This window comes from Salmo salar, chromosome ssa11, assembly GCF_905237065.1.
Source record: "Salmo salar chromosome ssa11, Ssal_v3.1, whole genome shotgun sequence".
Taxonomy (NCBI): Eukaryota; Metazoa; Chordata; class Actinopteri; order Salmoniformes; family Salmonidae; genus Salmo; species Salmo salar.
In genome coordinates, this window is record NC_059452.1 from 101,762,032 (window position 1) to 101,778,593 (window position 16,562).

A 16,562-nucleotide genomic window follows, 5' to 3' on the forward strand; every position below is an offset into this window, starting at 1 on the left:
AGCCCCCTATCCACATTGACGGGATAGTGGTGGAGAAGGTGGAAAGTTTTAAGTTCCTCGGTGTACACATAACGGACAAACTGAAATGCTCCACCCACACAGACAGCATGGTGAAGAAGGCCCAACAGCGCCTCTTCAACCTCAGGAGGCTGAAGAAATTTGGCTTGTCACCAAAAACACACAAACTTTTACAGATGCACAATCGAGAGCATCCTGTCGGGCTGTCTCACCACCTGGTACGGCAGCTGCTCCGCCCATAACCGTAAGGCTCTCCAGAGGGTAGTGAGGTCTGCACAACGCATCACCGGGGGCAAACTACCTGCCCTCCAGGACACCTACACCACCCGATGTCACAGGAAGACTAAAAAGATCATCAAGGACAACAACCACCAGAGCCACTGCCTATTCACCCCGCTATCATCCAGAAGGCGAGGTCAGTACAGGTGCATCAAAGCTGGGACCGAGAGAATGAAAAACAGCTTCTATCTCAAGGCCATCAGACTGTTAAACAGCCATCACTAACATTGAGTGGCTGCTGCCAAAATACTGACTCAACTCCAGCCACTTTTAATAATGGAAAAATGTATGTAATAAATGTATCACTAGCCACTTTAAACAATGTCATTTTATATAATGTTTACATAGCCTACATTACTCATCTCATATGTATATACTGTACTCTATACCATCCACTGCATCTTGCCTATGCCACACGGCCATCCATATACTTATATGTACATATTCTCATTCATCCCTTACACTTGTGTGTGTATTAGGTAGTTGTTGAGGAATTATTAGATTACTCGTTGGATATTACTGCACTGTCAGAACTAGAAGCACAAGCATTTCGCTACACTCGCATTAACATCTGCTAACCATGTGTATGTGACAAATAACATTTGATAACAGCCAGTGGTTGATTATTTTTGCCTACTCGGAAATGACGATATGAAACGTTGATTTGAACCATCTGAGCAACTAGTGGGTCAGGCGGCGCCCCACTGTCTGATTCATATCGCGTGATTTCTGATGATAGTTCTCTATTATATCGACTGATTTGTTCTGTATGGGGTGAATAGGGTTTGTCTAGTGAACTTTGTGGAGTGGTTGAAGTGTCAGATAAAATAAGAACACTGGAGACTGAAAGTGAAACAGTTGAAGCTGAACAATTTCAACTCCGTAGCATTCGCTAACATTCAAGATATCTAATACGAAAATAGGTCAGTTATTTATTCGAATGATTTATGACAATCTATTAGATGACTTATTAGTACTGTCTTCAGTAGAATACTACTACTGTTTTTTTTTTGCTGCTGTTTTCCGGAGAATAATGGCCAAAAAGGAAAAACAATGTGTTAGCCTCCTAAGTGGTCTGACGTTATGAAATGAGAGCTACTTTTCCATCTACATTGGCCACTAGTGGTTGGAGGACTAAATCACCTCGAGTTCAACGTTTAAATTGACTGGAAAATAACGATACATTTTGCGACTGAATACACACTAGCTGACTACCGATGTTCATTACAATTTAAGTTATGTAAGTTAGGTTATGAGAGTTTAAAAAAAAAATATATATATATATATATATATATATATATACACACACATTTTGTGGGACATGCTGTATATTTTAAAATTGGACTGCACAACAGACCACACATCATTTAATATCCATCTTTTAACCTTTTAAATATAGCTAACGGATTTGCGTCTGTTGTTAATGTTGGTTACTATGCAGTTGTATCAACAAAGAAATACATTGTAAGTGTTAGCTAATACATATCACGAAAACAGGTGAATGTTGTCAAGCTTTACCGTGTCAAAATTGGAGTCGTTTTTATGGGGGCGTTCAACGCCATCAGCAAAAAGATCTTTTGAATTTTGAACCATGAACTTTTTGACACCTATAACTGTTGGCTCTGTTTCATCATACAACAGCTACATAGAGGCTGTATTTAGTCAACTGTTACAATGTCTGCATCAATATTAAACTAATTGGGACACAGATTTTCATTACAGATAACATCAAACAAACAACGTGTGTACACTTTCAGTTATTGTGAAACATTTCATCAACTTTCAATGCCTTAGCTTTGAATTGTGGAGTTATCTTTCTAAAATGTGTATACTGTGCCAAGTTATTTAGCCACGTATTTACCACCACAGCATGGGGAAAGTCAAGAGGAAGCAGTGGAGTGAGGTGGACATTTTTCTATGCCATGGAGGACTGTGGGGCAGGGATGGCTATCCACCAGGCTGCCAAGGTAAGTCATCATTTGTTTTTAGGAGATTACCACGTATATGTGAATTTTATCTGCTAATAACAGTATTATTTTCTCATCTACCAAGGTGCATGGTGTACCTCTGCAGACCCTGGTGGACAGGCTGAGCAGCCGGGTGACCCATGGTTGTAGCAGTGGACCACCCACATTGCTTGCACCAGAGGATGAAAATGATCTGGTGCAGTACTGTATCTACTGCACCAGCCATGGGTTCCCCTTCACCAGACAGAGGCTGATGAAGTACGCAGGTATTTGGTGTTCAATGTGTTTATGTAGAATGCTGGACTGACTGTTCTCAATGTGTGTGATGTAAATGTGGATGTGTATGGTGATGCCAAAAGAAACATCCTCCAAGCTGTGGTTGGCGGTTTCGTCTGTCACCACCGAAGCGACCTTCTCTGGACCAACTGCACACCACCCCACAGCTATCGCTACACCCGCAATAACATCTGTTAAATATGTGTATGTGACCAATAACATCTGTTAAATATGTATATGGACCAATAACATCTGCTAAATATGTATATGGACCAATAACATCTGCTAAATATGTGTATGTGACCAATAACATCTGCTAAATATGTGTATGTGACCAATAACATCTGTTAAATATGTATATGGACCAATAACATCTGTTAAATATGTATATGGACCAATAACATCTGCTAAATATGTGTATGTGACCAATAACATCTGCTAAATATGTGTATGTGACCAATAACATCTGTTAAATATGTATATGGACCAATAACATCTGTTAAATATGTATATGGACCAATAACATCTGTTAAATATGTGTATGTGACCAATAACATCTGTTAAATATGTATATGGACCAATAACATCTGTTAAATATGTATATGGACCAATAACATCTGTTAAATATGTGTATGTGACCAATAACATCTGTTAAATATGTATATGGACCAATAACATCTGTTAAATATGTATATGGACCAATAACATCTGTTAAATATGTGTATGTGACCAATAACATCTGTTAAATATGTATATGGACCAATAACATCTGCTAAATATGTGTATGTGACCAATAACATCTGTTAAATATGTATATGGACCAATAACATCTGTTAAATATGTATATGGACCAATAACATCTGTTAAATATGTGTATGTGACCAATAACATCTGTTAAATATGTATATGGACCAATAACATCTGTTAAATATGTATATGGACCAATAACATCTGTTAAATATGTGTATGTGACCAATAACATCTGTTAAATATGTATATGGACCAATAACATCTGTTAAATATGTATATGGACCAATAACATCTGTTAAATATGTATATGGACCAATAACATCTGTTAAATATGTATATGGACCAATAACATCTGCTAAATATGTGTATGTGACCAATAACATCTGTTAAATATGTATATGGACCAATAACATCTGTTAAATATGTGTATGTGACCAGTAACATCTGTTAAATATGTATATGGACCAATAACATCTGTTAAATATGTGTATGTGACCAATAACATCTGTTAAATATGTATATGGACCAATAACATCTGTTAAATATGTATATGGACCAATAACATCTGTTAAATATGTATATGGACCAATAACATCTGCTAAATATGTGTATGTGACCAATAACATCTGTTAAATATGTATATGGACCAATAACATCTGCTAAATATGTGTATGTGACCAATAACATCTGTTAAATATGTATATGGACCAATAACATCTGTTAAATATGTGTATGTGACCAGTAACATCTGTTAAATATGTATATGGACCAATAACATCTGTTAAATATGTGTATGTGACCAATAACATCTGTTAAATATGTATATGGACCAATAACATCTGTTAAATATGTATATGGACCAATAACATCTGTTAAATATGTATATGGACCAATAACATCTGCTAAATATGTGTATGTGACCAATAACACTTGATTTGATTTGGTGTCCCTGCCCCCTGCAATTGAATATAGCCACCTCCACAGGTGTGGAGTATGAAATAAAGTACTGTTTCATACTTTAACACGTGTTAAAGTATGAAATAAAATACTGTTTGTTATGCATTTTATAAAACTGCAATGTAAAAAAAGGAGCCCAGTCCACAGCACCAGCCCTCAAGGCATGTCCACCTCCTCCAAAACGCCTGCAGCTTCCTCCAGTTGAAAAGGGTTTTCATGAAATATGCTCTAACATTACGTTTCCCAAACTGCAGTACAGAAAAGGAAAAGAAAAGCTCCACCTGCCTGAAAACTACCCGCAAAAGTGTGAGTCTGAGGTGCCAGGTGTGTGCTGTGACTTCTGCCAGTACTGGTTCCACTGCAGGTGTGTGCTGTGACTTCTGCCAACACTGGTTCCACTGCAGGTGTGTGCTGTGACTTCTGCCAACACTGGTTCCACTGCAGGTGTGTGCTGTGACTTCTGCCAGTACTGGTTCCACTGCAGGTGTGTGCTGTGACTTCTGCCAACACTGGTTCCACTGCAGGTGTGTGCTGTGACTTCTGCCAACACTGGTTCCACTGCAGGTGTGTGCTGTGACTTCTGCCAACACTGGTTCCACTGCAGGTGTGTGCTGTGACTTCTGCCAACACTGGTTCCACTGCAGGTGTGTGCTGTGACTTCTGCCAACACTGGTTCCACTGCAGGTGTGTGCTGTGACTTCTGCCAACACTGGTTCCACTGCAGGTGTGTGCTGTGACTTCTGCCAACACTGGTTCCACTGCAGGTGTGTGCTGTGACGGTGGAGCTGGATTTTAATTGTGATTTCTGTGACAATATAGGGATGGTGGTTGAGATATAATTGTTTGTTTTCATATGCAATTATTTATTTGTAAAAATAATGACATGTCTAAAATATAATATATATTTATTCAACCCATCTTGTGTATTTCTTCCTTTACTTTCCAAGTGCATCTCTGCAACACAAACTCCAAACAGTATTTAACTTATCTACTTTCACTAAACAAAATATTCATCTGTCAAACAAATGGGACATTATTTGGTTGCAACACTGAAAAATATGTTGGCGAAGAACCAGATATAATTGATATTAATGTTCCACTGGGTGGAGGTGAGGCCAGATGCATGATCAGAGCCATTTTGATAGATGTGCTCAGAGTCCCATGTCTTCTGCCACACAAGGGCCAGCATTTATATGCCCTCCAAAGAAAGGTTGGTGGACAAAGATCGAACCCGGTTCTGTGGTGATACCTCTAGCACTGCGATGCAGTGCCTTCGACCACTGTGCCGAAGGGTCATTGTTTGGAAGGTATTTTGGGGATGGGGAGGGTCTATGAGAAGTTAGTGGGGCAATGTATTTTCTTGTCAGAAGTACTGAGGTAGGAGGATTTAGGCATTTTGTAAACCGTGATTGACCACACACTCCAGCACAGTAGGTGGCGGCATGAACCTTTAACGTTGGTTTGCGGACCGCCATTATAATCCTAGAAGAAGAAGAAACACTTCCTAGACGAGGTTGGTGTCTCTTTTTTGAACAAAGTTAAACGGATATTTTGTAATTGTAGAAAATAATAAGGTGGTCAGTAACTGGGGTCCGTATGCCGATAATACGGGACGTATTTATTTGTGCTAAACCGCTTCTTAAAAAGCTGATAATCGCATTTCCACTGAAATGTCAAACATGCTAATTGCTAACATTTTTACGACAACAATAACCACAAAACATTGATGGCCTGATCACAGGATAACACTGTTGAAGGTAATATATTTCATAAACGGGGTTCCACGCTAACTGCGTTATGGAGGACATTGTCTACATGATTGTGTTATGTCCGATTTAATACGAATATGTAACTTTAGCCTAAATATTTCCCTACCAATAATACATTTCAATGGAATCATTTTACACGTAGGCTAATAGTTGTATGATAAAACTCGCTGACACATAGGCTTATTGGTGAACCAAAGCAGGAAAGATGTCCGTTTAAATCAACTTTTAACCTAAATGCAATGACATGGCTCAGGGTTTTGTTGATTTCACAATTGATTTCACGTCAGTTGAAGTTACTCAAATAAAACATCCAAACTAGACGTTGAACTGATGTCAGCGGGTAGTTGTGGCCTACCATCTGAAAACCGTTGTGGACAAACTAACTATCAATGCTGTTAACAAATCAAATCAAATTGTAGTAGACCTCACAGTGAAATGCTGAATACAACAGGTGTAGTAGACCTCACAGTGAAATGCTGAATACAACAGGTGTAGTAGACCTCACAGTGAAATGCTGAATACAACAGGTGTAGTAGACCTTACAGTGAAATGCTGAATACAACAGGTTTAGTAGACCTTACAGTGAAATCTGAATACAACAGGTGTAGTAGACCTCACAGTGAAATGCTGAATACAAAGGTGTAGTAGACCTCACAGTGAAATGCTGAATACAACAGGTGTAGTAGACCTCACAGTGAAATGCTGAATACAACAGGTGTAGTAGACCTCACAGTGAAATGCTGAATACAACAGGTGTAGTAGACCTTACAGTGAAATGCTGAATACAACAGGTGTAGTAGACCTTACAGTGAAATGCTGAATACAACAGGTGTAGTAGACCTCACAGTGAAATGCTGAATACAACAGGTGTAGTAGACCTTACAGTGAAATGCTGAATACAACAGGTGTAGTAGACCTTACAGTGAAATGCTGAATACAACAGGTGTAGTAGACCTCACAGTGAAATGCTGAATACAACAGGTGTAGTAGACCTTACAGTGAAATGCTGAATACAACAGGTTTAGTAGACCTTACAGTGAAATGCTGAATACAACAGGTGTAGTAGACCTCACAGTGAAATGCTGAATACAACAGGTGTAGTAGACCTCACAGTGAAATGCTGAATACAACAGGTGTAGTAGACCTCACAGTGAAATGCTGAATACAACAGGTGTAGTAGACCTTACAGTGAAATGCTGAATACAACAGGTGTAGTAGACCTTACAGTGAAATGCTGAATATAACACCGGTAGACATTGCTAACTTTCAAGCACTTAATGCAGTTAAGAAAAATATGTGTTAAGTAAAAACAATAGATGAATAAAAGTAGCAAGTAATTAAAGAGCAGCAGTAAAATAACAATAGCGAGGCTATATACATTTGAGTATAATTTTTATTTCACCTTTATTTAACCAGGTAGGCCAGTTGAAAACAAGTTCTCATTTACAACTGCAACCTGGCCAAGATAAAGCAAAGCAGGGCGACACAAACAACAACACAGAGTTACACATGGAATAAACAAACGTACAGTCAATAGAAAAAAGAAAGTCTATATACAGTGTGTGCAAATGGCGTGAGGAGGTAAGGCAATAAATTGGCCATAGTAGCAAAGTAATTACAGTTTAGCAAATGAACACTGGAGTGATAGATGAGCAGATGATAATGTGCAAGTAGAGATACTGGTGTCTAAAAGAGCAGAAAAGTAAATAAAAACAATATGGGGATGAGGTAGGTAGATTGGGTGGGCTATTTACAGATGGACTATGTACAGCTGCAGCGATCGGTTAGCTGCTCTGATAGCTGATGTTTAAAGTTAGTGAGGGAAATATAAGTCTCCAGCTTCAGCGATTTTTGCAATTCGTTCCAGTCCTTGGCAGCAGAGAACTGGAAGGAAAGGCGGCCAAAGGAGGTGTTGGCTTTGGGGATGACCAGTGAGATATACATGGAGTAACGGTACAATGTGCGGGGGCACCGGTTAGTTAGGGTAATATGTACATGTAGGTAGAGTTAAAGTGACTTTGCATCGATAATTAACAGAGTAGCAGCAGCATAAGGGAGGGGATGCAATGCAAATTGTCTGGGTGGCCATTTGACTAGCTGTTCTGGAGTCTTATGGCTTGGGGGTAGAAGCTGTTTAGAAGCCTTTTGGACCTAGACTTGGCGCTCCGGTACCGCTTGCCGTGTGGTAGCAGAGAGGAACAGTCTATGACTTGGGTGGTTGGAGTCTGACCATTTTTAGGGCCTTCCTCTGACACCGCCTGGTATAGAGGTCCTGGATGGCAGGAAGCTTGGCCTCAGTGATGTACTGGGCCGTACGCACTACCCTCTGTAGTGTCTTGCGGTCGGATGCCGAGCAGTTTCCGTCAGGCATTGATGCAACCGGTCAGGATGCTCTCGATGGTGCAGCTGTAGAACTTTGAGGATCTGGGGACCAATGACAAATCTTTTCAGTCTCCTGAGGGGGAATAGGTTTTGTCGTGCCCTTTTCATGACTGTCTTGGTGTGCTTGGACCATGATAGTTTGTTGGTGATGTGGACACCAAGGAATTTGAAGCCCTCAACCTGCTCCACTACAGCCCCCTCGATGAGAATGGGGGCGTGCTCGGTCCTCCTTTTCCTGTAGTCCACAATCATCTCCTTTGTCTTGATCACGTTGAGGGAGAGGTTGTCATCTTGGCACCACATGGTCAGGTCTCTGACCTCCTCCCTATAGGCTGTCTTGTTGTTGTCGGTGATCAGGCCTACCACTGTGGTGTCATCAGCAAACTTAATTTATGGTGTTGGAGTTGTGCCTGGCCATGCAGTTATGAGTGAACAGGGAGTACAGGAGAGGACTGAGCACGTACCCCTGAGGGGCCCCTGTGTTGGGGATCAGCGTGGTGGATGTGTTGTTACATACTCTTACCACCTGGGGATGGCACCTCAGGAAGACCAGGATCCAGTTGCAGAGGGAGGTGTTTAGTCCCAGAATCCTTAGCTTATTGATGAGCTTTGAAGGCAATATGGTGTTGAACGCTGAGCTGTAGTCAATGAATAGCATTCTCACATAGGTGTTCCTTTTGTCCAGGTGGGAAAGGGCAGTGTGGAGTGCAATAGACATTGCACCATCTGTAGATCTGTTGGGGCGGTATGCAAATTGGAGTGGGTCTAGGGTTTCTGGGATAATGGTGTTGATGTGAGCCATGACCAGCCTTACAAAGCACTTCATGGCTAAAGACGTGAGTGCTACGGGTCGGTAGTCATTTAGGCAGGTTACCTTAGTGTTCTTGGGCACAGGGACTATGGTGGTCTTCATGAAACATGTTGGTATTACAGACTCAGACAGGGAGACGTTGAAAATGTCAGTGAAGACACTTGCCAGTTGGTCAGCGCATGCTCTGAGTACACGTCCTGGTAATCCGTCTGAATGTTGACCTGTTTAAAGGTCTTACTCACATTGGCTGCGGAAAGCGTGATCACACTCATGTATGTTTCAGTGTTACTTGCCTCAAAGCGAGCATAGAAGTAATTTAGCTCGTCTGGTAGGCTTGTGTAACTGGGCAGCTCTCGGCTGTGCTTCCTTTGTAGTCTGTAATAGTTTGCAAGCCCTGCCACATCCGACGAACGTCGGCGTCGGTGTAGTACGATTCGGTCTTAGTCCTGTATTGACACTTTGCTTGTTTGATGGTTCGTCAGAGGGCATAGCGGGATTTCTTATAAGCTTCCGGGTTAGAGTCCCGCTCCTTCAGAGCGGCAGCTCTACCCTTTAGCTCAGTGCAGATGTTGCCTGTAATCCATGGCTTCTGGTTGGGGTATGTCGTACGGTCACTGTGGGGACAACGTCCTCGATGCACTTATTGATAAAGCCAGTGACTGATATGGTAAACTCCTCAATGCCATCAGAAGAATCCCGGAACATGTTCCAGTCTGTGATAGCAAAACACTCCTTTAGCTTAGCATCTGCTTCATCTGACCACTTTTTTATTGACCCAGTCACTGGTGTCTCCTGCTTCAATTTTTGCTTGTAAGCAGGCATCAGGAGGATAGAATTATGGTCAGATTTACCAAATGGAGGGCAATGGAGAGCTTTGTATGCGTCTCTGTGTGCGGAGTAAAGGTGGTCCAGAGTTTTTTTCCCCCCTCTGGTTGCACATTTAACACATCACTCGGCGCCGGATCCTTACAAGAACATCTGATTAATAAAATATTGAATCAGTCTTTGTTTACTGGCGTCAACACATAGGCTAAGTTTATGAATTATTTTGCCTAGGCCTATATGAATAATCTTAAAATGTTGTTGATAACTGAGTTTTGTTGGGAGTTTATCAGCAGGAAAAAAATTATATATATAAAAATTATTATACGATTATATAGGGTTTGTCTAGTGAACTTTGTGGAGTGGCTTAAGTGTCAGATAAAATAAGAACACTGGAGGCTGAAAGTGAAACTGTTGAAGCTGAACAATTTCAACTCCGTAGCATTTAAGAACGTTCAAGATATCTAATAAGAAATAATGGCCAACATGAAGAACAATGTGTTAATTTCCTAAGTGGTCAGAATTTCGACAATTATAACTGCGTCATGGGAGATGTATTGTTAATACAGTCCTATTGTTCATATGATCGTATTATGCTACGATTGTGTTGTCTGATTTAATACGAATATGTAACCTCTTTTTCTATAAATAATTAACAATAGCAATTTCAATTAAATAATGAGTTTTATGATAAAACTTGATGATAAAGTCCTATTGGTGAACCAAAGCAGGAGAGATGTGTGTTTAAATCAGCTTCTAACCCAAAACATGCAACGACATGGCTCAGAGTTCTGTTGATTTCACATTGAATTCACGATATTTAACATCAAATATATATCAAAACTAGAAGTTGAACTGATGTCTGTGCCGATTGGGGTGGTTCAATCAAATGTATTTATAAAACTCTTTACATCAGCTGATATCATAAAGTGCTGTACAGAAACCCAGCCTAAAACCCCAAACAGCAAGCACTGCAGGTGTAGAAGCACGGTGGCTAGGAAAAACTCCCTAGAAAGGCCAAAACCTTAGGAAGAAACCTAGAGAGGAACCAGACTATGAGGGGTGGCCAGTCCTCTTCTGGCTGTGCCGGGTGGAGATTATAACAGAACATGGCCAAGATGTTCAAAAATGACCAGCATGGTCAAATAATAATAATCACAGTAGTTGTTGAGGGTGCAACAAGTCAGCACCTCAGGAGTAAATGTCAGTTGGCTTTTCATAGCCGATCATTGAGAGTATCTCTACCGCTCCTGCTGTCTCTAGAGAGTTGAAAACAGCAGGTCTGGGGACAGCAAAGAGTCATCAGGCCAGGTAGTCCTGCGACATGGTCCCAGTGATATATATATATAAAGACTGACCCTAGCCCCCCCGACACAAACTACTGCAGCATAAATACTAGACAGGAGGGGTCGGGAGACACTGTGGCCCCGTCATACGATATCCCCGGTTGTAGCCTACCATCAGCAAACAGATCGATATCCCCGGTTGTAGCCTACCATCTGCAAACAGATCGATATCCCCGGTTGTAGCCTACCATCAGCAAACAGATCGATATCCCCGGTTGTAGCCTACCATCAGCAAACAGATCGATATCCCCGGTTGTAGCCTACCATCAGCAAACAGATCGATATCCCCGGTTGTAGCCTACCATCAGCAAACAGATCGATATCCCCGGTTGTAGCCTACCATCAGCAAACAGATCGATATCCCCGGTTGTAGCCTACCATCTGCAAACAGATCGATATCCCCGGTTGTAGCCTACCATCAGCAAACAGATCGATATCGCCGGTTGTAGCCTACCATCAGCAAACAGATCGATATCCCCGGTTGTAGCCTACCATCAGCAAACAGATCGATATCCCCGGTTGTAGCGTACCATCAGCAAACAGATCGATATCCCCGGTTGTAGCGTACCATCAGCAAACAGATCGATATCCCCGGTTGTAGCGTACCATCAGCAAACAGATCGATATCCCCGGTTGTAGCCTACCATCAGCAAACAGATCGATATCCCCGGTTGTAGCCTACCATCAGCAAACAGATCGATATCCCCGGTTGTAGCCTACCATCAGCAAACAGATCGATATCCCCTGTTGTAGCCTACCATCAGCAAACAGATCGATATCCCCGGTTGTAGCCTACCATCAGCAAACAGATCGATATCCCCGGTTGTAGCCTACCATCAGCAAACAGATCGATACCCCGTTGTAGCCTACCATCAGCAAACAGATCGATACCCCGTTGTAGCCTACCATCTGCAAACAGATCGATATCCCCGGTTGTAGCCTACCATCAGCAAACAGATCGATACCCCGTTGTAGCCTACCATCTGCAAACAGTTATAGACAAACAAAAAACAATCAATGCTGTTAACTAGGCATCTTCCAAGCTGTTTGATTCTGCTAGACTACCTTATGATTTTTTCCTCAAATCAAATGTTTTGTGTGTAAATGATTAATTCCAGCATGTAGTAACCAGGTGATGGCTGTTCATATCATTGGTTTGTTACTTGTTTTTCTGCATTTTGTTTCTCAGAGAAGAATGTAATTATTTATTTCTATTGTATTTAGATTCCTGCCTCACACGTCACACTGCTCGGCTATAACAAGATAATTCCTTCAAGATGGCGCACCTATCCAAACCTGTAGAACAGACATCCAAACCATTGCAGGTGGTGTTACTTGGTAAAACAGGAGCAGGAAAGAGTGCAACAGGAAACACCATCCTGGGACGAAACAATTTTCTCTCAAAGAAGAGTTCCAAATCAGTGACTGCTGATATTGAGAAACAAAATGTCACCATTGAAGGAATAGATCTTGTCGTGTTTGACACTCCAGGATTCTGTGACCCCGATCGACCTGAAGAGCAAATTCAGGAGAAATTCCAGAATGTCCTCAAGTTAACCTCACCTGGTCCCCGTGTGTTTCTCCTGGTGGTGAAGACAGACAGATTAACAGCAGAGGAGAAGAGGGTCATCAGTAAAGTAGAAGATCTTCTAGGAGAAAGTCTTTTGAAGCAAACATGGATCCTGTTCACCAGAGGAGATGAGTTGGAAGACCAGACTATAGAAGAATTCATTGCGGAGTCAGATGACCTCACAGAAGTGATGAGAAAATACGGTGGAAGATACCATGTGTTCAACAACAAGAGTGGTGATCCTGAGCAGGTCAAATCACTGCTGGAAATGACATCCATCTGTCTCAGTAAGTATAACTAACTGTTTATAGAAAGGATTAGCCAGAAATGTAATGTAGGCTAATTGTTAATGTTTCCATGATTAATACTGTGTTTTGGAGCGTATAATACTGATGATAGTAAACTATATATTCTAGATGAGAGCTCAGTAGGTCATGTCATTGTTCATAATGTTATCAATCTTTTCATATGTCTCCTGTAGCTGAGGTGATTATAGGTAGTTCTGCCTGAGAATTGTAAGACCAGTTATTTTGTTTGGCATGACAATAACTGAGACAATACTTGTTTATTAAATCAAATGTTATTTTATGTTAAAAATAGTAATATTGAAATACACCACACATTTAGTGATGACAGGATGCATTTGAATCATAACACACAGTAAAACTTAGTGTGACTTAATACAGTTATTTTCAATAGCAGTGAAAAAGGGGTGATTGTTAAGTTTAACAGTTATCCCGAGTTGATCTCAGAATTGACCAAAGTTATCTAGCTAACTCCTCTATCCCACTACGTAGTATACCCCTCTGGTCTCTTATTCTGGGATAACAGTAATGTAAATGAATTATCCCCCCAATTGTAACTTTAATAAGTTGTCTTGGTGTGCGACTGATCCCCGTTACAAATCCCACCTGAACTGCACAGTCACCATAAAGATTTAAACACCAGACATAAATAATTATTCAGCACCAATAACTGCCTGTATAGGGGATGAGATGGTAGTCATTTTACTGTATCAGTTTAACAAATGTGTTGTATTTCTCTATACACAGATTCAACACTTTCAAGGAATCTCCCAGAGAGAAGGATTGTTCTGCTTGGAAAAAGTGGTGTTGGGAAGAGTGCAACAGGAAACACCATCCTAGATGGAAATGATTTCCATTCTGAACAGAGCTCATCCTCAGTAACACATAAAACAGAAATGAAGCAGGCAGCAGTAGATGGGAGGGATGTCCATGTGGTTGACACTCCAGGACTGTTTGACACAGAGCTTACTGCTGAAGAATTAACATGTGAGATTGGTAGGAGCATCTATGAGTCTAGTCCAGGGCCTCATGCCTTCCTCATAGTTTTAAGGGTGGATGACAGGTTCACAGAGCAGGAGAAAAGAGCTTTTGAAATTCTAGAGAGTTTGTTTGGGTCAGGACTGGCAAAGCGCGCCATCATCCTCTTCACCCATGGAGATGCATTAGAGGGTAACGGTGTAGAGAAGCTGATTGGTGGGAACAGAGACCTCAGTAGATTGGTAGAGCAGTGTGGGGGGAGGTACCATGTCCTCAACAATAAAGCTAGAGGAAACAGAGATCAGGTCACAGAGCTGATGGAGAAGATAGACAGAATGGTGGAGGAGAATGGAGGAACCTGCTACACCAATGAGATGTTTGAGGATGCAGCCAGGATTAAGAAAGAGGAGGAGGAGAGGCTCCAGAGGGAGGAGGAGAGGATCCAGAGGGAGGAGGAGAGGATCCAGAGGGAGGAGGAGAGGATCCAGAGGGAGGAGGAGGAGAGGATCCAGCGGGAGATGGAGTGGATCGAGAGGATGATGGAGAGGATCCAGAGGGAGGAGGAGGAGGAGAGGATGGAGAGGGAGACAAGGGAGAGGGCCAATATGGAGGAGAGGATGGAGAGGGAGAGGATGGAGAGGGAGAGGAGGAGAGAGGTCAAAACAAGATGACAAGATCTGTGAAATCATGTAATCAGCCTTTTTGTGGTGATTGAGTCTGCGTTCATCACAAACGTTTCCACTGAATACATAACCTGTGATGAAGGTGGTTATGGCTGCTCTGACTGTATGTAATGGACCTCCTTTAAGTCAAAGTGCAGTTGAATGTATCGGAATGAATTGTGTCTTTTCTTAACGGTCTTGTCTCGCAACTTAAACGATGCTGATCAGTACAGGGTACAAGGGCAGCACAGTTATAACGTATGTGTCCTGTAGTGTGTTGCATGTTAACAGTTAAATAATGTGCATCACTAAAAAGTTTTATCAAATGCATAGAGGTATGTGAAATAGATAGTGAATGGACATTGTGAATGTTTCATGTAACATTATCATTTAGGATTTTCATACAGTTTAACCATCTCTAGATTCTAACCGTACAAATCCAACAGTCCCAGGTTACACCTTATGTCAAATCAGCACCAGCCTACAGCCATTCCTTCAACTCAACACTCATGGTTTTGTTTCATGTATAATTCCTAGGACCCTAGTCAGCCTGGTCCTGAACGGTTGTCACCACTATGGTCCGGTAGACGATACTGTAGTATTAAACCCAGATCTCCAGACTCAGACTCTATCCACAGACAGTGTGGCTACGGAGGAGCTGACTGGTGGTTAATACAGACAGTATACAATGTGGATACTCAGTGACTGACCGGTGGTTAATACAGACAGTATACAATGTGGATACTCAGTGACTGACTGGTGGTTAATACAGACAGTATACAATGTGGATACTCAGTGACTGAATGGTGGTTAGTACAGACAGCCTGTTTCACTGTACACATATCAGGTTTATCATTTCATTGCTGGTTGTTGTATATATGTACATTGTATATTTATTTATTTTTTGCTATTGTGTTTTTATTGTGAGAGCTCAAGTAAGATTTCCAAGCTATTCCTTACATATGTCAAATGAACTTGAAGACTTCGTAAAAACTTGATGCATGGCCTAGAATTAGACAGGGAGGGAGAATTGGACACGGTGTAACGGTTTTGACTTGAGGTTATCATTTATCGGGGTGCCAGGTAGGTTGTGCCTACCAGAGAAAATATTGGTTTCTCCTTTTAGTTTGGGAGGGAATGAGTCCCATCTGGTCCGTCAAGTCTACACCAATACAAAGGACTCATGTAAAAGACAGGATGGAAATACACTTTTCATAAACCCTTAAAACATTGGAAAGAACTTCAAAACAACGGTATTCTTTTGCGTGGTTGTATTACTAACAAATGATCACACACACACATAATATACGATAATGAGCTTTAAACAGCTCTAGTTTCTCCAGAAATGTCCTGTACCTCGGGCCTAAAAAGAGTCCAGCCCGGTAAACAAGTTCAGGGAACTCACGTGACCTTAGTCACGCAATGTTTGTCCGTTCATCCCAGTATAGCGTAAACCCAGTGTCAATCATACAATCAAAATAACAAATATTTTACCACACAACTATAAAACGTATCACATCTCAGTAAATCCTCAACTACAACTAACTACATAAATTATCACGGTATACATCACACCAAAACAAATGAAATACCGTATACATAAGGTTGTAGTCAGTGAGACAAGCCAATCCGCCGACAGATCTCCAGCGGAGAGGTGTAGTCCACGGACG

The 16,562-nt window shown here is 41.3% G+C and overlaps 1 protein-coding gene across 2 annotated transcripts; it reads left to right on the forward strand.

Moving 5' to 3' along the window:
- Window positions 1-5,685: 5,685 nt before the first annotated feature.
- Window positions 5,686-15,792, forward strand: LOC106593568 (GTPase IMAP family member 4). Of its 2 annotated transcripts, none has more exons than XM_045690195.1 (3): window positions 5,686-5,760; window positions 12,602-13,234; window positions 14,000-15,792. In XM_045690195.1, the coding sequence occupies exons 2-3, from the start codon at window positions 12,655-12,657 to the stop codon at window positions 14,899-14,901; spliced, it is 1,482 nt and encodes a 493-aa protein (XP_045546151.1). In that variant the 5' UTR covers window positions 5,686-5,760; window positions 12,602-12,654; the 3' UTR covers window positions 14,902-15,792. The 2 variants fall into 2 exon arrangements, with proteins under 2 accessions (XP_045546151.1, XP_045546150.1); XM_045690194.1 differs by having other exon boundaries at window positions 5,742-6,004.
- The last annotated feature ends 770 nt before the right edge of the window (window positions 15,793-16,562 follow it).

Excerpts from the sequence above, each read along its gene's own strand:
- LOC106593568 (XM_045690195.1), top strand. The coding sequence starts at position 12,655 with ATGGCGCACCTATCCAAACCTGTAGAACAGACATCCAAACCATTGCAG. Across the intron at positions 13,235-13,999 it reads AATGACATCCATCTGTCTCA|ATTCAACACTTTCAAGGAAT; the intron begins GTAAGTATAACT and ends CTCTATACACAG.